This window comes from Ambystoma mexicanum, chromosome 11, assembly GCF_040938575.1.
Source record: "Ambystoma mexicanum isolate Mex_15411 chromosome 11, UKY_AmexF1_1, whole genome shotgun sequence".
Lineage (NCBI taxonomy): Eukaryota > Metazoa > Chordata > Amphibia > Caudata > Ambystomatidae > Ambystoma > Ambystoma mexicanum.
The window spans coordinates 1,079,845,802-1,079,870,639 of record NC_090934.1 but is presented as its reverse complement, the minus strand read 5'-3'; the positions used below and the strand labels follow the sequence as shown (position 1 = coordinate 1,079,870,639).

Here is a 24,838-nt window from a genome sequence, read left to right as displayed (position 1 = left end):
CTGGCAGGCAAGTAAGCAGCATGGTCTGCTGCAGGTAAGTCCACCCAAGCATTATGAGCCCGGCGCTTCCAGCGCTGGGACTGGGCATATTTATGAGCCTGGTGCCACTGGCGCCAGGACTGGGTCCAAAAGGTCCCAATTGGGACTGGTTGGCACTCGGAACCTGGGTTATGGATCTGCTTCCAAGGGAGTTGGGAAAACCCTGACCTTTTGGAAGCAGAGATCATGACACCAGTAATACTATCCCTAGTGTGACGTCCACTGTACCCAAGATCCCTCTCGCGTCTAGGATCCTCAGATTGTATTTTTTATGACATGAGGTAGCATGAGGAGTAGCGCGAGTACAGATAATCCAAGCAGATAGACAGAAAGGTAAGACTACAAGCAATCATGCACCTTCTTTCAGAGGGGAGGAAGGGTGGGTCGCATGTGAATCTAAGCAGATACAGGCATCAGAAATACGATTACGGTGAGTAATGTATCCCTTCTGAGGCCTGTGGAATCTGCTTAGATCACATGCTGTGCATAGATTAGCGAGCAGTACCTGAAGAAGGAGGTGGGATGTGAGAAGGGTCATGAGCAAATAAGTACCTTAGAACCACTTGTGTATCTGCCTTGGAATGGGTGTCAATGCAGTAATGCTGAGTAAAAGTGTGAATAGAGCTCCAAGTAGCTGCTTTGCAAATGGGGTCAAGGGGTCCATTTGCAATGAAAGCCAGAGTGGCCCCAATGCCTCTAGTAGAGTGGGCTCTTGGCATGAAAGGCAGAGTTCTTTCAGAGAGTGAGTAACACAGCTGGATACAGTTAATAATCCACTTCGAGATGGCACCTTTAGAGACGCGATTCCCCTCTCTGCCTGTGGCTACGGAGACAAACAGTTGATCTGTTTTTCTTAGCGGTCTGGTTTTATTTACATAGTAGAGGACCGCCCTACGCACATCTACGGTGTGTAGTTTCACCTCAGCCGAGCTTTGCGGGTTCTGGAAGAAAGCCGGAAGCTCGATGGACTGGTTTACATGGAATTTTGATATAAATTTAGGTGAGAACCTAGGGTGTGTGCGTAAAACCAGTTTGTCTTTATGGACAGTAAAGAAGGGATCCTGCACTGACAGAGCCTGAATTTCATTGACCCTTCTTATAGAAGTAATAGCTACTAAGAAGGCCGTTTTATAAGTCAGGTGTTTGAGACTGCTTTTATGCAAGGGTTCGAAGGGGGGGGGGGGCATGAGCTTGGCTAGCACCACATTAAGGTCCCACCCTGGTGGTGGGTTTGAAATAGGAGGGTGAAGTCTCTTTACTCCTTCCATGAAGGCTTTAACTACTGGTACTTTCCACCACAAAACCTTGCTATGGGAAGTGGTGTAAGCTGACAGGGCTGCCAGGTGTGCTTTCAGTGAGTTAAAAACCAATCCTGCATCTAGCAGGTGGAGCATGTATGTAACAATAGTGGAAGGAGTGCAATCAACCGGGTTGATTTGTCTACTCTGGCACCAGATAACGAACCTCTTCCACTTGTCAAAGTAACAGTGCCTTGCGTTTGGTTTCCTAGATTCCTTTAGGATGTCCATACACCTCTATGGCAAATTGAGATGTCCAAACTCTATGACCTCAGGAGCCATGCTGCCAGGTTCATTGAGTTGGGATGCTGGTGCACTGTTTGACCTTGGTGCTGGGACAGTAGGTTGTACCAGGCTGGAAGTTTGATGGGCTCGCACATCGCCATCCTGCGTAGGTGTGGGAACCACGGTTGTCTTGCCCACATGGGAGCAACTAGGACGAGCGTCATTGATTCTCTGTTCATCTTGTTCACCACTTTCCTGGAGAGGAGTTGGTGGAAAAGTGTACGCAAACATCCCTGACCAGTTCATCCACAGGGCGTTCCCATGGGAGTCTGGTTGGGGGAACCTAGATGCAAATCCTGGGCATTGTCTGTTTTCGCTTGTGGCGAATAAGTCTATAGTGGGGAAACCCCACTGAGAGAAGATATCTTCTACGACCTCTCTGTGTAGAACCCATTCGTGTTCCTCTGGGAGGGAGTCTCTGCTCAGAGCATCCGCTAGGGAATTGAGCTCCCCTGGAACATGTTGTGATGACAGGAAGATGTTCCGTCTGAGTGCCCATATCCAGATTTTCTGGGCAAGCTTGGACAGATTTGGCGAGCGAGTCCCTCCTTGCTTGTTCAGGTAGAACATGGCTGTTGTGCTGTCCGTCCGGATTTGCACTGACAGGTTTAGTAGGTGGGGCTCGAACGCCTGAAGCGCTCTGAATACTTTCAGAATCTCTAGCAGGTTGATGTGGTTCTTGGCCACTGAGTGAGACCAGAGACCCTGAGCTGTGTGGTGGAGATGGTGAGCTCCCCACCCCGTCAGGCATGCATCTGTAGTGACTATTGCTTGTACTTCGGGATCGTAAAAGGGTTTCCCCTGTGCGAGATTCTCTCCTGTCCACCAGTGAAGGCTTTGTACCAGTGTTGGCGAAACGACCACTAGATCGTCCCACTGACCACTTACCTGAGACCACTGTTTCGCCAACCATTCCTGCATGGGACGCATGCGCAGGCGCACGTGGGGGACCAGGTAAATACATGACGCCATCATGCCCAGTAAACGCATTGCTTTGCGTACCGTTATTTGTTGACCGGACTGATAATGCGGAATTTGCAGTAGTATATTCCGAATTCTTTCTTCTGAAGGAAAGGTCAACCCCTCTTGAGTATCTAGGATTGCTCCTAGGAATTGTTTGGAGGTGCTTGGCACCAGGCTTGACTTTTTCTCGTTGATTGAGAAGCCTAACTCGTGGAGGAGGTTGATCGTCCTTTGAATGTTTGTCCTGCAAATTCCTGGGGTTTCCCCAGTTATGAGCCAGTCGTCCAGATAAGGGTACACTGGGATTGCCTCCCTGCGTAGGTGTGCAGCCGCCACCGCCAGTACCTTGGTGAATACCCTTGGTGCTGAAGCTATCCCGAAGGGCAGTACCTTGAATTGGTAGTGTCTGCTGTCCACCTTTAAGCGCAAATACTTTCTGTGCGCTGGGAACATGGAAATATGAAAATAAGCATCTTTAATATCCAAGGTTGCCATGTAATCCCCCTTTTTTAGGAGGGGGATTACCTCTTGTAGCGTGGTCATACGAAATTTTTGGGGCTTGACATACTTGTTGGCAGGCCATAAGTTCAGTACTGGGCGCATTGTCAAATCTTTCTTTGGCACAAGGAAGTAAGTTGAATAAATACCCTTGTTTACCTGGTGTCCCGGGACGAGTTCTATCGCGTCCTTTTCTAGCAGAATGGCGATCTCCTCGAGTAGAATCTTCTGATGTTCTAAAGAGTGTACTCTTTGTCGTGGAGGATGGTTCCGGGGACGCTGCAGTAGTTCTATACAATATCCTGTGGATACTGTTGACAGCACCCATGTGTCTGATGTGATCCCTTCCCAAGCCTGGGTGAAGTTGGAAATGCGTCCCCCTACTGGGTTTGCGTGAGAAGGGACCCTGAACTGAGCGTCACTGCTTTGGTGGAGGCGTGCCGCCTGCCTTGTTGGGGCTGCTTCTGCCTTTACCACGACCTCTCTTATTACCCCTGCTGTAACCCTGGGTAGACTGTTGTTCCACTGTGTACCCCGCCCTTGGGAATAGGTACATCCTCTCTGGGAATTTTGGCCGTGTGGGCGACGAAAATTACTATTCCCTCTCTGGTTAGGGGGTTTATTGGTTAACTGGCCCAGGGACTTGAGTGTTTCGTATTCGTCCTTGGCATTCTTCAGTGCATCTTCGACCGCCTTACCAAACAGATCGGTTTCCACCGGTTTGTCCAACAATGATGCCTGGGTTTCTGCCTTAAAACCAGACTGCGGTAACCATGCATGTCTTTTGATAACAGTGCCTTCCGCTATCAATCTGCCTGCGTTGTCCGCAGCGTCGAAGGTTGCTTTCAAAATGCAACCAGACATGGCTCTACCCTCTGCGGAAATCTGAGCTAACTGGCCCTTTACAGGTTCAGGAGCAGAGGCTATGAGTGCCGCGACTTCTTCCCACTGATGGCAGTTGTAGCTGGCCAACAGGGTGGTGAAGTTTGCAATCCTTGCTTGATAGGCGGACGTTGAGGCTACTTTCCTGCCGAAACCATATAGTTTTTTGCTCTCCTTGTCGGGAGGAGCTTCGGACGATGACAAGGGTGTTCCAGCCCTCTTACGAGTGTTGGTGACCAGTAGGGAGTCTGGCTTCAGATGTCCTCTTATATAGAGAGGGTCAGACTGGGCCGCCCTGAAAAGTTTTTCAACCCTGGGATTGACTGCTCTGGTGAGGTTCGGGTTCACCAGGGACGGATCTATTCTCCGCTGAATGGACTTAAGGATAGGGATGGTCTGGGCAACAGGCCTCCTTTCTCCCACTAACTCTTCTGCGAAGTCCCTTTCCTCCTGGACACCGTGGGTGTCAATGTGGAAATGTTCTGCTGCGCGTGCGAGAACCTCGTTTAGGAGGGGTTGGTTATCGACCGGGGAGTCGGTAACCGGGGCTTCGTTCTCTACCGGGGAATCTACTCTGTATGTTTCCGGGTCCTCCTCTTCCTGGTCTTCATCATCCCCATAGTAGGCCGTCCCGGTTTGCTCTTCTATCATACCAAATTCTTGGTCCTCACAAAAGGAAGCCTCTCCCTGATACAGTGAGTATGGTCTTGCATATGGTTGTACCTCGAAGGGTTCTGACCTCATCGGAGTTTCAAACCGGGGCTTTTTACTCGTGGGGGATAGGATCAGTAGAGCCTGAGGGTGTTGCCCCCTGTGGATCATACGAGAGGAAATGTTCTGGATTTTTATCATAGAAATCTGCCAAAGAAGACATTCTTGACATGACCCTATCTATGTCTTCACTGGACCATTTTTTGGAACTAGGAATGACTCTCTCAGCAAGTCTATGGGATTTATCTTGAGTAGCTTTGCTGGTTTTAGACATATCAGCAGACCTGGTTTTGTCTGTCTGTTTAGGGGGAGTGGTGTGTTTCACAGGTGTGGAAGAGTGCAAAGGTTGTTTCTTCTGCTGTTTTCCCCCCTCCCCGTGAGTGGAAAAATGTTTTCCGTGTCCTTTAGTGGCTCTGGAGTTTTTCGACGCCTGGCGTCGAGGATCGGGGGTGGTGTCCCTGTCCTTCGAGCGTGGGGCCTCGCTGGTTTTAACTGCGGGCTGCGACTCCTGGAGCGCGGCCTGGGGGTGGAAGTCGTCTTCGTCTTCCGACGATTGAACTTCTGTTAGCCTAGGGAGCGAGGCACTCTTGGCAAGAGTGGATGATTGCCTGGAGCCATGCGGCGATCTTGATCGAGAGCGCCCAGAGGACACCGAATCGGACCGTTTTGTTTGTGCCTCTTTCCGAGAACTTGACGTTGAGTCTCGGTTGGACTTAGTGTGTTTAGTGTGTGTAGTGTGTGAAGCGCTTGTGTCGCCGGGGGTCTTCCCCATAGCCGCCCTGCCGGACGACCTTCCGAGGTCGGGGACCTGCGCTCCACTGTCTTTCGACACCTTAATGCCCTCGCCGTCCGAAAGTACAGCGTCGCTGCCGTCGCTGAAGGCGCCCTCCGCTGCCATGGCCGCCTGCCTGGCGTGGTGGGCCCAACGCTTCGAACGGTCCTTAAGTGTTAGGTTTAAACCTACTACACGCTCTGCAGTTCGCTTCGGGGTGGTCCCTCGGCAAGCAGAGATTGCACGTGGCGTGCCTGTCGACCCAAGGGTACATGCGATTGCACTTGGGGCAGAATTGAAAAGGGGTACCCTCCATACGCACCTTGAGGCAGCGGGCTGTTAAGTGTAGGAAATGTATAAGGTGTACCTAATATACCAAGAGTGTAGAGTATGTACCACCCCCCACTCTCCCTACTTGCAGGGCCGAGGCCAGCGGCCTTCCGAGGCCCAAATCCGTCGTGCAGCAGCCGACGGTCGATTTCTTCTCCAGCCGGCGTTGAGTGGCGAAGTTCGACGTTGGGGTGGGGAAGGATGTCAATAGATTATTATTTTTAAATTTTTAGCAAAAGTATGGCTAAGGCCAAGGGACTCCGCAAAATGCTTCCGACCAGTATGGCGGAAAAAAACAATCTGAGGATCCTAGACGCGTGAGGGATCTTGGGTACAGTGGACGTCACACTAGGGATAGTATTACTGGCACGCCCTGTGTCGACGCCCATTTTCGAGTTTCGAAAAACAAACTGTAATACTCCGCAGCTTCCGCTAGATGTCGGCCTATGCACAGCATGTGATCTAAGCAGATTCCACAAGCCTCAGAAATATATATATATTTTTTTTAACACTCGACACACTAGGGGAAGAGGGGAAAGGAGGGTAATGAAGGGACACCAACCACGGGCATAATAAAGGGCAGGCGGAGAGAAGAAAATGTAGGGTGGGCCTTATTTGGGTAGGTAGCAGGTCTTCTGGTGCTCTGTCACCGCAGTCTCGAAAGCACTTCGAAGACTCTCCCCCCTGTAGAGTACTGCATCGCAGTACATACACAATATTGTGACCCTTGAAAGGTAAGGGTCAACAGCATTGTGAATGGCCTGTGAGGCAGCTGGAGGGATGCGCTCTCCCACAGGAGTCTCTTGTGGTGAGAGGAGCGGAAATGGAGCGTTGATGGAGGAAATCAACCTACTATGTTCATCACAAGGTACGACCTTGCAAATGGCCCCACTGTGTAACGAATTCAGGTGTCGCTTCATGGATGTCGTACCAAAGCTGTACGAACCACGTCTCCCACGACTCAGCACCATTTTGCACTGGTTGCAGGTGGCTTTGTTCGCACGTGCTTTTGGTACGTTACCATGAATGGTAAACAACAGCCACACCCAAGACTCCCGGTGAGTGCCAGTAGTAAGAGTTCATCTACCTCATCCTCTTCATCCTTGTCCTCTACATCCTCACGCCTGTTCCCCTCTGCAGGCCCTTGGGGAGGGGGTGGTGGAGGCGTTGGGGTGGTGCTGAGACAGATGTAGCAACAGCAGCCATGGATGCCATCAGGGTTGATGAGATAATCTCAGCAAAAGCAGTAAAAGCAGCAGAAGTCAATCTGCAATAGCCAGAAGCACAATGAAGATCAGCTCTGGTGTGTGGCCTTTTATAGGGATGGAGGGGTGCGCTTCGCGGACAGATCGAACACCCCAAAAAGGTTCAAAAAATTATGTGGAAAGCCAGGGTCATTCTCTGGGACATGTGCAATGGTAAATTTTAAAATAAAATAATTGTAAAATAATTTGGATTGTCTGAAAAAGTTTAAAATGTTGGGGAACCGGCCAGTGTCCGCAAATCAGGACACATGCTCAGCGTGGGTGCGGTCACATGATGACATCAGGAACACGTCCGCGAAGGGAAGGGGTGTCCACAGGACACCAAATGCATGGGGACCGTCATGCGCACGTGTGTTCTAGCGACAGTGTTGGGGTCCTCAAACAAATTAAAAGTGTGACACAAGTGAGACGGACAGTTACGGACAGGCGCGATGTTCGCAGGACTTATGGGTGTGGTGCACATGTGCGTAGATGTTCTACAGACTGTATGGACAGGTATAGTGTCCTTAGGACACCCCCATTTTGTTAATTTACGGACATCCCGGACACCAAGTGTGTTCTAAGAACAGTGCCATCTTGCTTGTGAATGGTACGGACAGGTATAGTGTCCTTAGGACAACCCCATTTTGGCTAATTACGGATATTCCGGACAGGCGCGCTGTCTGCAGACACCCCAACTGACTTTTGGAAAAAAATAAGACAAAGGATTGAATTAAAAGACAATATTTTTATATATTATATACAGATACAAAATTTATGAAAGAGAGGGGGAAGCAGAAACTGACACAAATACAGGGGAATTAGGGGTTTGGAGAGGATAGATGGGAGGAGATGAAGGGATAGAAGTCTCATCAAAACGTTTTTCTTGGTGGTGAGGGTTTGGGGATAGTTGACTGGGACATGGAGAGGGGGAACACGTACATGTGGGACAATGGTATTTAATTTTTTCTTTTATCTGGTCCTCCACAAAAAGTTTCAAAAGATTGAAATTTTCTATGTGCATGTCCATTTTTTGTTACAGCGCTGCAGAGTATTTTCCAATCTGTCTTTTGGTGTATTATTTTCAATGTTTGAATGGTCTGTTAAAAAAATATATATGTATATTTTAAGTGCACATAACGTAATGATTATTATTTTGCTTATAGAGAAAAGTGGCTATCATTAGTATTACTGTCTTCAGACATTTCCTCATGTGGGAAATGTTCCTCAAGCCATTCCAAAGTACTGGACATTTGTGCAAAAAACAAAAATATATCAATTTTAGTGTACCTAATACAAAAAGTTTAGAAATATATAAGAAAAATGAAGTTTACTAGTTTTTGGTAAGTTGTGTTCTTACTGTTGTGTAGGTCTGCTGTTGCTCCTAGCTGTGCAGTTATGTGAGGTAATTATGTTGGAGGCATATCTTTTTTGTTTTGGTATATTCCATTTTAGTACATATGGTATTTAAATGGATGGTTGATGTGTTAGATATATAGGTTTCACTTCTTATTTATTATTACATATAATGTGTTTATGTGCTGCTTTTTGAACTTGTGTAGTGTATGTATGGCATGATAGAACAATTTAAGATACCCCCCTGAGTTTTTGGATAGTGTTGATGTTGACCGCCTCCGTCCACAGACATACGCACAGTCCGCGGATATCAACATCACTAGCTGGGGGTTCAGTATGTTCTGTGTTACATGTCTGTAAAGAAAGGGAATTCTAGTATGCATCTATCAAATTCACACTGTGAAAATGTATATTCAGGTATAAAAAAAGACTTTGATAAAGGGAGGTTAAGGTTAAGTTGCTCTACTAAAAACCTATGAAATTCAGTGAAAAAAACTTTGTTAAAGGGACGTTATGGTTCATTTGTGATGTCATCTTTGATGTCCTTGGTGTTAGTATTAGAAGTGCACGGTGGTTGCGCGAGTTATGGTTGCTTAGCTTACCATAACTGGCAAATTTCTGGGGGTTTCGGTTTTATTTGGAACCATAACGTCCCTTTAACAAAGTTTTTTTTCTGAATATATATATATTTAAAATCATCAGTTCTCTTCCACCAGCCTGTTCCGTGTACATTGAAAAAGTAAAATGTTACCTATAGAAAAGAAAAAGGGATACAATATGTCTATGACGCAACAAACCTAAGGTGATAGGGCTGCAATGCAAAAACCAAGGTAAAAAGAAATGGGAGAAGCTCTCCCTGCACTTGGAAACTGAAGGACTATCCAGTGTACTTCCAAGCGAAATGAGAAGCAGATGAGGGAGGCTAAATGGACCTCACTCTCCCCAAAAATTGGCTAGAGCCCTGAAACCCATTAGCAGACATGCTGGAGTGACACAAATGTAACCACTTCTTGGGAGTCTCTGCCACCACATAAAAACAGGTGTTTTAGAGACTGATCTGGCACTGCAATCCTCATGTCCTATGTCCTTTCTGAGACCCTAGCAATAACAGACGTTGTACTGCTTTGGACACAAAATAACAGAATTAATTTGCAAGCATATGTTTGAAAATATATGTGCAGGCTTTAGCAATGAAGGCCACAATACAAATTGAGATTACATAAATCACTATGAAATTTATTAGAACAGTGCTTATGTGATAGATCTCATGAGCACATTCATCACTACAACACCCTGTTCAATTTCAGTACAGCTTTAAAAATGTCCATTTCTACTGACAAAAAATTAAAAACACCAAGAGGGGTGGGTGGTTCCTTCTTACACACAGTCTCTAGACACATTTGTACTGCTGTGGGCAGGTCTTGGCTCATCTCTTCCCTCTGATCAAGTCCCCTCTGCCTAAACCACATCCTCCCTCGCATATGTCCACTGCAGCGTGGATTTTGTTTTACCCTCCATGGAAATTGGCAATAATATTCAGAAAAGGCCATGTTCTAATTTTCTAATGAAGATTGGATTTTTTTTTTTTTTTTTTTAAACAGACAATTTGAGATTTCCTTCTTCTGTTTTGGTGAGGTATAGACTTTTAGCAAGCCTACTTTTCGTGGGTGTGCACAAAATAAAAATTACTTGCAGCCCAGGAAAGAATGATGTCACGTGGTGCACTTCTAAAATTACCGACAGTACCGTTTTCTTATGCTGTCTATACAAACCAATTTGTCAAGATGGATTTCCAAAATAAGCCCTGGTGGGAGGGTTTTGGGAGGCCACCCTATTATGCTGAACAAAGACACAGAAGTTAGCCAAACCCAATCAAGGTGAGGTAGCAGAGCTGTCAAGGCTTGGTGTCAGGAAGGGTGGGAGAGTAATCTAGTGTTACAAGGAGTCCACATAGAGCAACACCAGTAATTCAAGTGAGAGCCAAGTATATAAAAATACAATTTTAGGCCTTTTGATTATACAATAAGCAGATAAAAATACCAGGCAAATCTTGTCATATAAAACCTTATAAAAACAGATATATACATACATTCACCCTTAGGAGAGAGCGATTCACATTTGATACAATGACCAGTGCAGCACAGGAAGTAGTTCAGATCCATAAAGATGGAAAGAACTCTTAGAATCAACACAAAACAGCGTCCCCATTTCTTATAAAGTCCAACCGTAAGATGGTTTGCGGCTTGTGCCAAAAGTCACTGGTTCCAAAACATACTTCAGAAAGGTTTATATAGAGATTAACAATGCTGGTGGTTGAAAGAGCTCAAACGTAACATAAAAGTTCAAGTAAAGCTCAGATTAGAACTGGACTCAATCCTACACACTAGGATAGTCCTAGGTAGGAATCCTTATCCCAGGTTCCACCACCAAAGGTCAGGTAAGAGCAAGTGAGGGGGGGATGGGGGAGTGGAGGGGGATTTACGCCAGTGTAACCCTATGGGAGAAGGGGCAGCCTGACTCATTCTTCCAGATACCACAGCAGGTGTTTACGGAATTCGCTGGGGACACAATCTTCTGCACTTGGTACGGTTGAGGAAGGCCAGGGGTTGCGGGTGCAGAGGTACCTTCCGCGTCAGGATTTAGTTTGGTCGAGGTGTACTCAAATCTGTTTAAGACAGCTTCCAGGCGAAGACCCAAATGTGGAAAGATGAAGACTACTGCAGGACAAACCACTTCAGGACACCTCACCAGATTTAAGGAGTGTTGCAACGGGAGTCACCATGAACACCGGAGCCGGTCCAGAAAATCTTCCCTTGGAGTGAAACGGGTAAAAATGCGGGAGCATGTGATTTGTGGCACAAGCTTAAGATATGCAAAGTTCCCAGGCTCTGCATGTAGCCCAGGAGAGAACTGGTCAGTCTACTTGTTGGTCCAGGGTGACTGCTTAAGGCTCAGCAGGCACGGATACTGGAGCATGGGTCATGATTGTTTGTACCCACCGGTTTAGGGGTTGGCCTTCTTGAGATCAAGATCAGCTGCTGGGGTCACCTTGAGGTTGTCAGCGGGCTGCACTTCTTCGTACGATGATCTGATGAACAGTTGCAGGAGCCCTCTTTTTATCCAGGTTTGAGGCTAGGGGCAAATGGAAGTCCACCAATAGTAAAGATCTGCACCATTCAAACAGTCAATCATGGATAATCACTGGTCACCACAAGTGCTCAGCGACAGACTTTCAGGCACCAGACATGTGAATTCGGCCAGGAGGACAGCTAAGGGACAACATGGTTGGTTGTCTTGGAAGCAAGACAATTCGGAGCAACACAGGTTTGAATCACAGTCCTGCGCTTTGTGACCAGCCTCCAGTATTAAGCGCTCTATAGAAGATAAATTAACATTATTGCGCACACGCACACCACAGCCCCACCCCCGGCAAAGGGATTTCCATAAAAGGCATTTTCTGGCCACCTTTAGTAGTAATTTGCGGTATGCAAATTAAAAGAACACAACAAAATATCAGTTACTAAAGGCTTGTTTTAGGCACATTGTATCCTTGTCTTTTTTATATCATTACTTTTTGTTTACTTTTACAAAGTAGCCCAACTACGCTTTACTCTAAAGGGGAAGTGCGCAATTGTAACAATACAAGAATTCATAAAGAGAGACAGGTCTCTCAGTACTGACAGTCTTAGGAGCTAGTCTGTTTACTCATAAGAATTAACAAAACAGGCCAGGGAAGTAAAGCAGAAGGCTTTCCTTGCCAACAAAATGCCAGGCCAGGGTTCAAAACAAGCAGGTTGTGCTGAAATAAAGCATCTTTATCTTGCTTTTATGTGTTGTGATGAATCGTTTAAAAGCATAACAAAAACCCTGGTATTGGTCTCTTCTCATGTGGCAAGGGTAAGGCAGCTGATCCTGAAGGCAGTATTATGAGGGAGGATCATGTGGAAGCAGACACGTATCAGGGAAAAGTACTAACTCCATTAACTCATGATTCTTCCATTCACGCTGAAACATTGATGGCATATTGTAAAGTGGAGTCAAATAATGTACCTACAATTCACAAACCATCTCCCATTTCTAATCTTTAATTCAACACATAATTGAAACAAAATAACTGTGGAAACTCTAAAATCATTATGGACTTCAAGACCCAGAAGGCTTTTGGTACTGGGACAAGAAAGAGGAGCAGAGAGCTACCGATGGTTACTAGGGCTGCCAAGCAGACAGCACAGTCTGGTTGTTGGACTTCCAATCCAGTACGTAGGTCATTTAAATTAAGTAATGCATAGCAGGTGACGGAGCCCAGAGAAAACACAGACTAGAGAAAGCACAGAAGTCGGGAAAGCCATGGTAGTCAGAGAAACAGACTAGGCAGAAGCAACAACTGAAGCTGACGCTGGAGAAAAGGTCAGATGGTGTTGTAGAGTACGCGCAGAAGGAAGCAAATTCGAAGAGGGTGGCAGCAGGGGGAAAAAGCCTAGCTGGAAGTGAGAGGTACGTCTGAGCCGCAGAGAATCACCCCGGTGTGCTGGAGCCTCCTGAGCTCCCACTAAGTGCTGTGCAGGCAAGGACAACTGCAGGAAAGTGGTAATTGGTGTTGTCTGATATCGGAGGGTTTAACAGTTAACCGAAGACTGATCCACAGCGATACAGCACTGCAGCACCGAGATGAGATACAGAGATGCCACAAAGAGCTGGTGAGTTGGCCTAAGAAAAGAGGTAACCCTGGGGCACTCGGAAAAAGAACAATTGCAATCAAAATACAGTTCTGAATATTGACCAAGCAGAAAAGAGGAGCAAAGAGGGCACAATTCTCCTTACATGGGAAATCAGTTTGGGGAAACTTGTAACCCACGTTGCCACCAGACAAGCGACTATAAAAACAGGCAAACATTGTATAAACCTCCTCATATGAGATGGGTGTGGAGAAACTTGGAACAAACACCACCAGCAGAAGCAGAAGAAAGTTTTTACCATTGTTTGAAGTAGTAGTTAATACTGGCAGGTGAGTAAACCAGGATAATTGCTTGAAAGAAGGAAATGTGGTGGTGTTGGTAAAGTGTTGTGGAAGGGAGTAGTTTCTTACCTGTAACTCCATTTCTCCAGCGTTGGTATGTTTCATGGATTCACAGGCTGGGAAAACTTCGGTAACTTTAACATTGCGTTTTCCTATGGAAAACTTCAACACCAAGTGTCCTATAGATGTCTTTTTGGGTGCTTTAGGCTGCACCAATAGTATAATATAAATATACTAGTATAAACAGCCTCGCAGCTTCTCTTCAGATTTTACCCTCCCAAAGCAGAGGAAACCCAAACCAATGTTTGCCTGCAGGCGCATGCGAATCCATGAAAGATACCAACGCTAGAGAAATGGAGTTACAGGTAAGAAACTACTCCCTTCTCCAGCATTGGATCTTTCATGGATTCACATGCTCTAAATAGATTACATAGCAGTATGATAACCCCGGTGGTGCATCACAGGCACACAAAAACCCCATGCCCCAGGTCATAGTTATCAACATAATGAAACCAAACAACAGGCATGATAAACACCATTAGACAAACCAAAAACACTGTACGCTGCAGGGCTTACCTTATTGGATAGGCGTTGGTGGACCGCACGTCCTACCTGCACATGTTATCCCAGACAGTAATGGCTGGTGAAGGTATGCGCCACTGTTCAAGATGCTGCTTGGCAAATGTCACTGAGCTGTATACCCGCCCAGAGTGCTGCCGCCAACGCAATGGATCCCGTAGAATGAGCCTTAAGAGTGGCCCGCGAAGGCTTGCCAGCCTTCCCGTGGCAAAAGAAATTGTAGAGGAGACCCAATGGGAAAGTCCTTGTTTCGAAATTGACTGCCGCCCTGTTGGAGGGGCCAAAAGCTACAAATGGCTGTCTCGACTTTAAGATAAAACTTAAACGCCCTCTTGACGTCCAGGGAATTCATTGCTTTTTCTGCAGTAGTATCCTTAGCGAAGAAAGTGGGCAAGGCAATTGTAGAGTTTTTGTGAAACTCTGACAGAACTTTAGGGATAAAGTGAGGATTAGTAGACAGGAGAACCTTGTCCCTCAGGAATCGCAGATACGGCAGGTCGATGACCAAAGGCTTAAGTTCACAAATCCACCTGGCGGATGTAATAGCATCAGAGAAGCGACTTTCCGCAAGAGGAACTTCAACGTCAGCTTCATGAGAGCTGAGAGAACCACATTGAGACTCCATATCGGAGCAAACCCCTTCTCGGGGGAAATGTCCTGAAAGGTCCTTTGAGGAAGTGTTTGAGCAACCTGTCACTGAACAGAGGTGTAGAGTTGCGCCGTCTCGTGAACCTGGAGATGGCAGCCAAATGCACCCTGATCGACGACAACGCCAGCCCCCCTCCCCCCCCCTTCGCCAGTAGCAGAAGATAAGGGAGAATCTGAGCTGGTGACACCTCTAAAGGCCGTAAATCGGACTGCTCCACGCACCAGGTACAGAATCTAGTCCATTTTTGACTAAGACACATTGGTAGACGGCAACCTGGCCCCCGCCAAGATCCGACTACCATCCTGCGGGAACCCTAGATGTCCAAATTCAGAGTGGTCAGGAGCCACGCTGCCAGACTGAGTAATGCCAGGTCGTCATGCCACACATTTCCATTGTCCTGCGATAGCAGATCCGGTTTCGACCCCAGATCCGAGAACGAAGTCTGCCTTGGCCAGAATGGGGCCACCAAGATCATCCTGCACTTGACCTTGTGCACTATCTGGATCGTTCTCCGGATCAAAGGGAACGGAGGACATGCGCACACGAACAGGCCTGCCCACGGCAACGAGAATGCGCCCTCCCCCTCGAGTATGGATGAGCCGCCTTGCTGGCAAAGAGGGCACTGCTTGTTTTCTGAACTGGTGAACAAGTCCAGATGGGGGAAACCCCCCCCATTTCTTGAAAATTCTTACCACCTGGGCGTCCATCAATTTCCATTCGTGCAACTGACCTGCGCCCCTGCTGAGAGAATCCACCTGAACATTCTGAACACCCAGCAAATGGTAAGCGGTTATGTGAATCCAGTGAGCAATGGCCCAATGCCAGACCACCTGAGCCTCCCTGCACAGGGGCCGGGAGTGCGTGGTGCCCAACTTTTGCAGATAAAACATTGTGGTGGTGTGTCGAAATTCGAACCACGTACCCTGAATGAGAGGTAGAAAAGACTTCAGAGCCCAGGGTACAGCTTTCAACTCCAGAATGTTGATGTGTAACAATGCCTCCTTGAGGGACCATAAGCCCTAGACCTGAAACTGTTCCGAGGTGTGCGCCCCAACCCACCTGGGATGCGTCCATCACGATTGTGTACTGAAAGTCCGGCTCCGCCAGAGGCATGTCCCTCACAATGTTTTCTAAGCGAGTCCAGCACTGCAGGGCCTCCACCAGAGCCCGGGAGATGACAACCTTGTCGGACCAGGAACCGAGACTCTGACCACCGGGAGGGGAGAAACTCCTGCACTGGCCTCAAACAGTCAACAATTTCGGGATGAGTGGAATGCAGAACACCATGGATCCTAGAAGAGACATGTAACCTCGGACTGTGATCGATGATCCTGGCCCCCACAAGGCCGCCCTGGAGATCAGCTTCTGAATTCTGTCGACTGATGGCTTCATCAGATTGAGCTGCATGTGAAATTGGCCCCGAGGCAAACCAAGTCCTTGGTTGGCGTCAGACAAGATTTTGCGAAGTTGACAGAATTGATGCATGGAGAGACACCAACGTCATTTGTGGAGACGTGCCTCTGGCCAACCAGTCGTCCAGTTAAGGATACAAATGATGCCCCTCCTTGCGGAGTAAGGAAGCCACCAGAGCCAGGCACTTGGTAAACGTCCTGGGAGCTGACTTGAGGCCAAAAGGGAAAACCGAAACTGGAAATGATCGTCGCCGACCACAAACCGCAGGAACTTGCGATGTTTGGGCAGCATCGGGATGTGGAAATAAGAGTCTTTGAGATCCAACAACGACAAGAATTGTCCTGGCTGGACAGAGCGTATTATGTCCTGCAATATTAGCATCTTGAACGTCAGGTGTTGAAGATTCTTGTTCAACGGCCGAAGGTCCAGAATAGAGCGCCACTTTTTATTTGGCTTTTTTATCACAAAATACCGGGAGGGCACCCCCTGTCCTTGTTCCGACACCAGGACCGGTTGCATCGCCCCTTTCTCCAAAATTAGACAGTCTTCCGCCTCTTCCCCATGTGATCAAATGGAATACAGTCCTTTCGTTCCTCCTCCGGAGTAAGGCCAAATTCTTGACAAGCCTTTGCCATCAAACGCATGAAAAGCACAGACATCATCCGGCGGAGATGGCTGAGCCGGGCTACTCGGGGGATCCACTTCTGGGTCTGTATCCCAGGTATCCGCCCGCCTGGGCAACGACGACACTGTTGACAGTATCCTGAGGAACACTACCAGAGATTGAGATGGCACCAGCAGCCAAACCGTAGGCGACTTCCGTGGGGGGCCCTGGCGAGGGGCACCCACACCCTGCTGTCAAGGCACAGCGTTCTCAACCTGTTCCACAGGAGCCACCAGGCTCGGAGGGACTGGGAGCCGCGCATCCAACTGTCCCAACAGCAACTGTAGCATGCTCAGCACCTGCATGGGCTGCAACGCTTGTGAATTCACCAATGGATACTGAGGCGGAACAGCCCCTAGGCCTCCCGATGTGGTCGGCCTTGCCGGCTGCAGTTCAAACGCAGACAGATCAAAAAACGCATGACTCTTCTTCGGAACTCTAGTCCAAATTATGTGTAGAGGCGTCTTTCTGAAGTATCTCAAATGGGAGCAAAGGCCCAAAGGCGGACCCCGACTGCCACAGTACCTCCAAAGTGAACAGACCACCATAGGGCTCCAGCTTAGCCGAGGACTGCAACAGCTACATACCAGCCGGCTCGATTGTTGACAATGCATCCAACCCTGTCGACGCGAGTGCTAACGTCACAATGGTCGAGGGAATAGAAGGCAGCACAACCACCGTCGATTGAGACTTCCGTAGACTAACCCCTCGTCGACTGAACCAAGGCCGCCACTGTCCTGGCCTTCTCTGGTGAAGCGGACCGCTTGGACATTGAGCTAGAATGATGCTTGGAAGACTCATGGCCTGAGGAAGACCGGTGTCCATCGACGAAGGGCTCATCGGCGAAGGACAAAGACGCTCGGGACTTAGACTTGTCCTTATACGCTGCCGAGGACTTGTGAGTCAGCGCCGCCGACTTCTCCGGCCTGACACTCACTTCCCTCGACTTCTCAGTCCTTGTTGGCTTGTCCAGAGAGGGTCCTCCTGACCCTCTACTCTGATGCCCCAACCTGGATCCAGCGGACTCGCCACCTTTCCCCACCTCTGACGCAAGCACCCCCGTGCACTGCTTCTTAGGGGTGGGAGGGTCCACCGACGTCGCCCTCTGGTGCGAAGACGACACCTTCACCGCCGGAGTAGGACATGCCCCCGTGGCCCAAACCCGCTTCCAAATCCGGTTAAGTACCTTTGTTCAGCCAGCAAATCAACCGGCGGTTGCGGTCCTTCAGCGTATTCTGTGAGAAGCCTTGACAAATCTCAGTTGTCCACAGAATGATTCGGATACAGGCAATACAGACAGTCCGCATGCCCATCCCCTTCGTAGACATTCTTTAGGCCGCAGGTCTCACACGGCCTAAATAACAATTTCTTCGAGCCCACTGATGACATGATGGGCCTAAAAATACACAGAACAGCGAAAGCATGTGTAGAACACGAAGAGCAATTTTCTCACAAGAAAACACAAGGTGATCCCAACAGTTTGGAGACGGTTGAAATCTGAAGGGAAGCCGCGGGGGCGGGGCTATTTATACTAGACATCCTATTGGTGCAGCCTAAAGCACCCAAAAAGACATTGATTGGACACTCTAACATAGCGTTTTAATATGGAAAACTTCGACACTAAGTTACTGAGGTTTTCCCAGCCTGACAGGAAATATTCACAGCATGTGAATCCATGAAAGATTCATTGCGGAAGAAAGAAACCATTTACTCTACCATCCTGACAGACTATTGCATAACAAGGGGCATTTTCTGTGTTGCCATCACAAAAGTTTTCTACGGAAATAACGGTTGTTAAATCCTTCTAAATAATAATTTGTCAACTTGGGGAGAACACATTATAGAAGAAACAGTTGCTTTAGTTTTGAACAAGTGTTTTTGTGGAAGAGATATTTATTGTGCCAATTTGAAAAACGTGTTGAATGGAAAAGACAAGTTTCATTGAACTGAATAGAACACTTTTGAAATAAAACTCTTTTAAAAGTCTCCCTGAATTGATTCAGGGGAAGGGAATCAAACCCTGGATGCAAGGATTGCTTTGTGGGAACTATAAATGTAAATAAACCTTTGCACATTTTGGTTGAATTGAAAGCAGATTTGTTTACCTTATCCACTTTGATTGTAAATGTTAGTGTGAGAATCAAAAACATTTGGATAAAAGGTCATCTTTCTTTTGTTTCAGTTTGCTAGGTATGAACATTCTCTTTAGGCTAGGGAGAGATGAGTTTTTATCTCAACTCCACTTTATGTTTAATAAATATGGCAAACATTGAGAAAACTACAACTTTGTGTCCCTCTCTCTTTTCTGACCCCTCAGTATTCAACCCCCAATCCCTATTAACATTGACTGCAATAAGAATAGCTAAATGTTGCTGCTAAAGATAAACGGAGACAGTTTATATTTTTCAAGGGATTTAAGGCATCTGATGGCACTAAGCCCGTTTCCAAGTTTCAATAGGTGAATTGCAAGTGGATACAGTGGTCTTATACGAGGTGTAGAACAATTGCACATTAATTGCAAACAAATATAATTGCGTGATGTGCTATTTTAGTAAATACAAATGTAACATATTAAAAGTGCTGTTTCACATGTGTAACTTCTGAAAAGATCATTTAAAAGGCAAGTCTTGGCAGCACTGTAAAAGTGGATTATACCTGCCAGGTGCAAAGCATGTCAGGAGGTCCCATTGAAGTCAATGGCAGAAAGATTACAAACGTTTTCCAACATTCCAAAACACCTACAACAGGTGACCTTATCCAGTGTGGGTCATTAACAAACCTTTCAGAGGTATACGACGCAAGATGTTCCACTTGGCCACCTGCAATGATTATGCTTTTTTCATTTAAACGATTGATAACTTGATGAAGAAATCGAGCAGCTCCTTCCTTCCAGGTATTGTAACCAAACATAAGTACTATGCGGAGGTCCGCTTTACTCTTCAGATCTGCAGTGAATGAGAAAGAACATTTAAAATTGTAATATATTATTAATAGTGTCACAGGCTCATTGGGGTCCATGGGTTTTAAACAAATGTGTTCAGCGTCTGTGTGAAACAAAGGTTATACTTGTTTTTATAATTACAGGCAAAGAGAAAGACAAAAATCATCTTATGTTGTCATTAGATAAATCCGCAGTAAAATATTAACCCCCTCCACAACAGTCATCAATTTTGTAGTTGAAAATGTGGGTATTAATTGAGATGAGTGAATCTGAAAGTACAACACTCCATGTCCCTCTCAAGTGAAGGCAAATAAAATGTGTGGTTGGTGCCATCTCTATATTAAGGAATGACCAATGTCACCATCTATTAGATCCGCATGTCTATAAACATACAAAGCACTTCTTTTAACATAAACGCATACAATGAAACAACTCATCGTTGAGGCAAAGGCATCATTTTAGTGAAATAAAAAATGTATGTGGGTGGAGAGTGTTGGGAGATTTTTCATTTTGATGCCAAATCCACTCTACCTCCGAGACCCCCGGACTTTATGCTGGACTCCTGGATCATTTTGTCGTTGTGTATGTTCTCCTGAATCAGCTGAACCTTTTTTCCCCCATTCATTCTTTTTGCTCAGACTATGGGAGCAGCTGTTCATTATGTTTTACTTTATTTTATGGAGTCTTGCTTTCCTCCATATTTTCCAAGGCATCTGATATTCACATTTGCAGCACCACAGCACATTTTGTGCAGTGTTGCTGGGAGCCCCTTGGACTTTCATTTTTATTTTCCTAGTGAGAACTAATGTTCCAAAGGATAGGGGGATACTTGTTATCCTGTTTACCTTTTCTTTTGAGAGATCAGCACACACCACCCTATGTGGAGTGCTGAGGGGTTGGTTACCTTGTATCCCTTTTTTCACTGCTCCTGTAACATTTAAGTTACAGCGACACGCATAACTAAATGCTGGTGGCAGTGGACATGTTCTACCAACTTGTGTAATTTTTACTAGCAGGCTGTCTTCACAGCTGCGGTAAAGCACACAAGGGTCACCACTGACCCAAAATGGTGGATGCATTTTCTTCTTTCGCCATTTCCTGTGCACTTGTCCTTCCTTGGTCCTGTCGCTGTCCTGGGTGGAGGTGGTCCTGGTTTTACTTTGGTCTTCAGCAGGAATCCTTTGTGAAGCCCACCAAGGCTCCAGTTGTCTGTGAGCATACGAGGCAGGGAGGAGACAGAAACTGATGTTCCTGGTCTTCTGGGAGGCCTGCAAGTGACCAGCTGCAACTGGGAGGCTGGCTGTCCAGAGAGTATATCCACCCCCCCAAAGTTTGAATGTAGCAAGAATGGCATGAGCTTAGTTCCTGGATAACAGGAGAGCATTCTGAGGCTGAAGACCAGTCTACCACTGGAACCAAAGAAGACAATGACGACCAGAGACTCCTGCAGCACCTTTCAGCGATCAGAGAAGCCTGTAGTACTGCTGCAGTCCTGGCTCCCGTTTTCTAATCGACAGGGAAGCTCCGAAGAGGACGGCTTCTTCCATTGAAATGGTGGGCATAATCAGTCTGCAAATTGAGCCATTCCTCAACGTGCTGCAAACTTCCTGGCCTGCAAACCGCCAAAACCTGGGACTTGCGACCACTTTGCAGTGCATCGTCTTTCCAAGAAAGAGTCCTCCTGAAACCTTGGTGGACTCTTTCCGGACCTCCAGAGACAAGAATCCCCTCCTCAAAGTTGCCTCACCATACTGCAGGACTAAGAAAGCAAGGCGAATAGATCCGACTAGAACCATTCTTCACAAAAAACGCAAAAACCATAGATCTGCGTTGAAGCATGAAGAATCCTTTGCTGGGCGTAACCTTCTCCAGTGACTGCTGCTGCAAAATTCCTTCCAGAGTCCCTATTTTTGTCACCACGACGAATGAACAGGAGACCGGCTCTACAGCTGCTGCATCGTGAAAGTGTCCAGCTCCAACTTATTCATCACTCCTGTTAAGGGGAATTTTCATTTCTGTCCAAAAATCCTCTCGCCTTAGAGAACCCAAGCTCTTTTGCTGGGCTTGGGACATTTTAATTTTGACTCCTGAGCGAGTAGGACCTTTTTCTCACACATGTGCTTTTCCTTGATTTGGATTTTATGTTTTCACAGTTTTTGGAGTCTGACAAACTCCATGGGCATCTGCTTTTTTATAGTGACATAGCATCCTCACTGCAGTGTCACTGAGAAATCCCTTGGATTTCTCATAAGGTTTAAATACTTTTCTTGGGTGAACTACTGTTCCCAAGCATAGTACGGTGAAATTGATCTTACTTCCCTTTTTCCTTTTGTAGGTCCAGCACACCCTATCTTTATGAAAGTGCTGGGGATTACTTAGTAGCACCTTATCCTACTTTCTCATGTAACATTTGTTACCCTCACTACTTTAAATGGATGGTGGCAGTGGTTTAAATGTTACTGCCATTGTGCCTTTCAACCGCAGGCTGAACCCTCAGCTGCAGTAAAGTACCCATGGGTGTCTGTTTTGTCAAAATGGCCCCCGTCTTCCTTTTTCGCCATTTTCTGTTTGTGAGGTCCTTCTTGGCTTTTACTCTGTGCCTTGAGACAGATTGAGCCCCTTGTGTTCAGCCCTAAAGCCCGCCCCTGGAATGACAGGATGTGAGGGAGGGTCCCGAAATTCCCCTGTCCTTTGTCTCTAGGTGTGCCTGATCAAAACCAGTCCTGATTTGCCGGCTGGCTGTCCTAAAAGAACAGCCACCCTGCTGTGTGATTGACAGCCTAGACTGGGCATGAATGGGAAAACTTGCTTAAAAGGCAAGGGTTTTGGGACTACAGGCAGAGTCGACCACTGGAAGAAACAAAACAAAAAAAAAACGTGAAGAGACGCTTGCTGCAACCTCCTGGACCTTGAATCGGCTGTTGAAGCACTGGTGCTGTGCTGACATCCTTATTCACCTCGACAGAGAAGGTCCTGACGGAACGACTTCTCCCCTTGGGTTAGTGGGACCAACTAACCCTGAGACGAACCCCACTTTAGCGCAATCCCGGACTTGCTGTGCTTCTCTGTTGCTGCAGAAGCCCAATGCCAGGGGTCGAGTGTCCATAACCGAGTGCAACATCTGCCGTGGAATGAATACGGCCAAAAGCTCCAGGAGCCTCCTAAGGACACTCCAAAAGCCGGAAATCTTGATACAGAGTAACCTCAACAGAGTCCCGGACCGAGGGAGCAAGGAAAGTTCAACCAGAGATTTGTTGTGCATCAGTGCAGTTTGTGAAGCGCTGAAACCGTGAAGTGCCGTTGAATCGAAGAGAGCCCGTAGCTGCTGATGACTGTCCCGAGTACCACTACAGGAGTCCTCCAGACATCCTCCCTCTAGTCCCCACGACTGAGGCTCAGGAACCAGGGTCTGCATAGCTGTAGCAAGACGACATCCAGCTGAACCATTTTTCTTCAAACCAAAAAGGTACCGTTTGGGCTTGGGGATACTTACAGTCTTGCCTTAAGTCATGCTGTCTCACTTGAGATTTGCACTTGCTTAACTTTCTGAGTTGATTCCAACCCCCCCATCGCCTTGCACAGGCCTAACAGATTCTGTGCCTTCAGTGATAAACTTTTGAACAGTCTGACTATGCCAAAGACTTTTACCCAACAAGTGCATCAGACTCTAGGCTTTGTCCCATTGGCTTTGGCTGTCCTGGCTCCCTAATTACATTCTTCTAAATCCATTGACTTTGGCATTGCTTGTCCCTCATAGGTTGTAGCTTGTTGAATATTGTTACTGCTGGGAAAGGTTTGCCTAGACTATATTGGAAGATTGTGTTGTCCTAGGCTTATTAAGAAACTGTTTTAACCTGCTTATTTTCCTTAACCCTTCCTTCTTGCAACTCAAAACTATACAAGTATATTGGTGTGATATATAAATGCAAATACTATCCTGGTAATTTCAAGTCACTTCAGGGTGTAGAAGAACAGGGATTTTCCACCAAGATAGTTTGTTTTGAGAGTTGGTGTACGCAGTGTACTTTAATGGATGCAAACTCTGGGCATTGTGCCTTTAGCCTTGTTGCGAAAAAGTCTATAGGAGGATGACCCCACAGGGAGAAGACGAAGTGTAAAATATCTTGGTTGATTTGCCACTCGTGTTCCTCGGGTAGCGGATTTCTGGTCAGCGAGTCTGATAAAGTATTGAGTTCCCCTGGAACATGTTGAGAGACTAGGAATATGTTCCGCTTCAGTGCCCACTTCCAAATTATTTGAGATATCTTGGACATAATTGGAGAATGTGTCTCTCCCTACTTGTTTATGGTAAACAGGGCAGTGGTGCCGAATGTGAGGACTTGCAGTTTTGACCTGCTAGTTGCTGTTGAAAAGCTTGTGGGGCTTTGAGAACGCTAGAAGTTCTAGCAGGTTGATGTGGTTTTGGGTTATGGTGTTTGACCACTGCCCATGAGCTGTGTGGTGAAGGAAGTGAGCTCCCCAACCAGAGAATCGGGGTGTCCGTAGTCATCGCTTGAACTGGTGGATTGCGAAAGGGGTTTCCCTTTAATAGATGGTCATTGGATCACCAGCGAATAGCCTGTACCAGGGTTAGCGAAACAACCACTAGGGCGTCCCACAGACCGCTTACTTGAGACCATTGTTTTGCCAATCATTATTGCATTGGGCGCATTTGCAGACGCGCATGTGGGACCAGGTAAATGCACGAGGCTATCATCCCAAGCAAGCGCATCGCCTCGAGTACTGTTATCTGGAGACCGGCTAGATAGTTGGGTACTTATAATATGTTTTGTACCAGGTCGTTTGAGGTGAACACTAGCTCCTGTCTTGTTTTTATGATCGCCCCCAGGAATTGTTTTGACTGACTGGTGTGAGGCTTGGCTTTCTCATTTTTTGAGAATCCCGATTGGAACAGAAGGTTGACTGTTCTTTTGGTGTTGCGTCTGCAAATTTGAGGAGACTCCCCTGTTATAAGCCAGTCATCTATATAAGGGTAAACTGTGATTGACTCTCTGCGTAGGTGTGCGGCTACCACCGCTAGTACCTTGGTGAATCCCCTTGGAACTGAGGCAATGCCGAAGAGGAGCACCTTGAACTGGTAGTGTACTCCCACTATTTTGAAGCATAGATATTTTCTGTGCACTATGAACATTGAAATATGAAAGTATGCATCTTTCATATCCAATGTTGCCAAGTA

General features: G+C 46.8%; 1 protein-coding gene across 1 annotated transcript in view; it reads right to left on the bottom strand.

Annotated features, from left to right (window-relative positions):
• FBXO22 (F-box protein 22) overlaps window positions 1-24,838 on the bottom strand; it is a 533,135-nt gene that overhangs the window by 43,076 nt on the left and 465,221 nt on the right. The window contains exon 6 of the mRNA XM_069624341.1: window positions 19,480-19,645. Within this exon, the coding sequence (XP_069480442.1) occupies window positions 19,480-19,645 (166 nt within the window). The remainder of the gene's footprint in view (window positions 1-19,479; window positions 19,646-24,838) is intronic.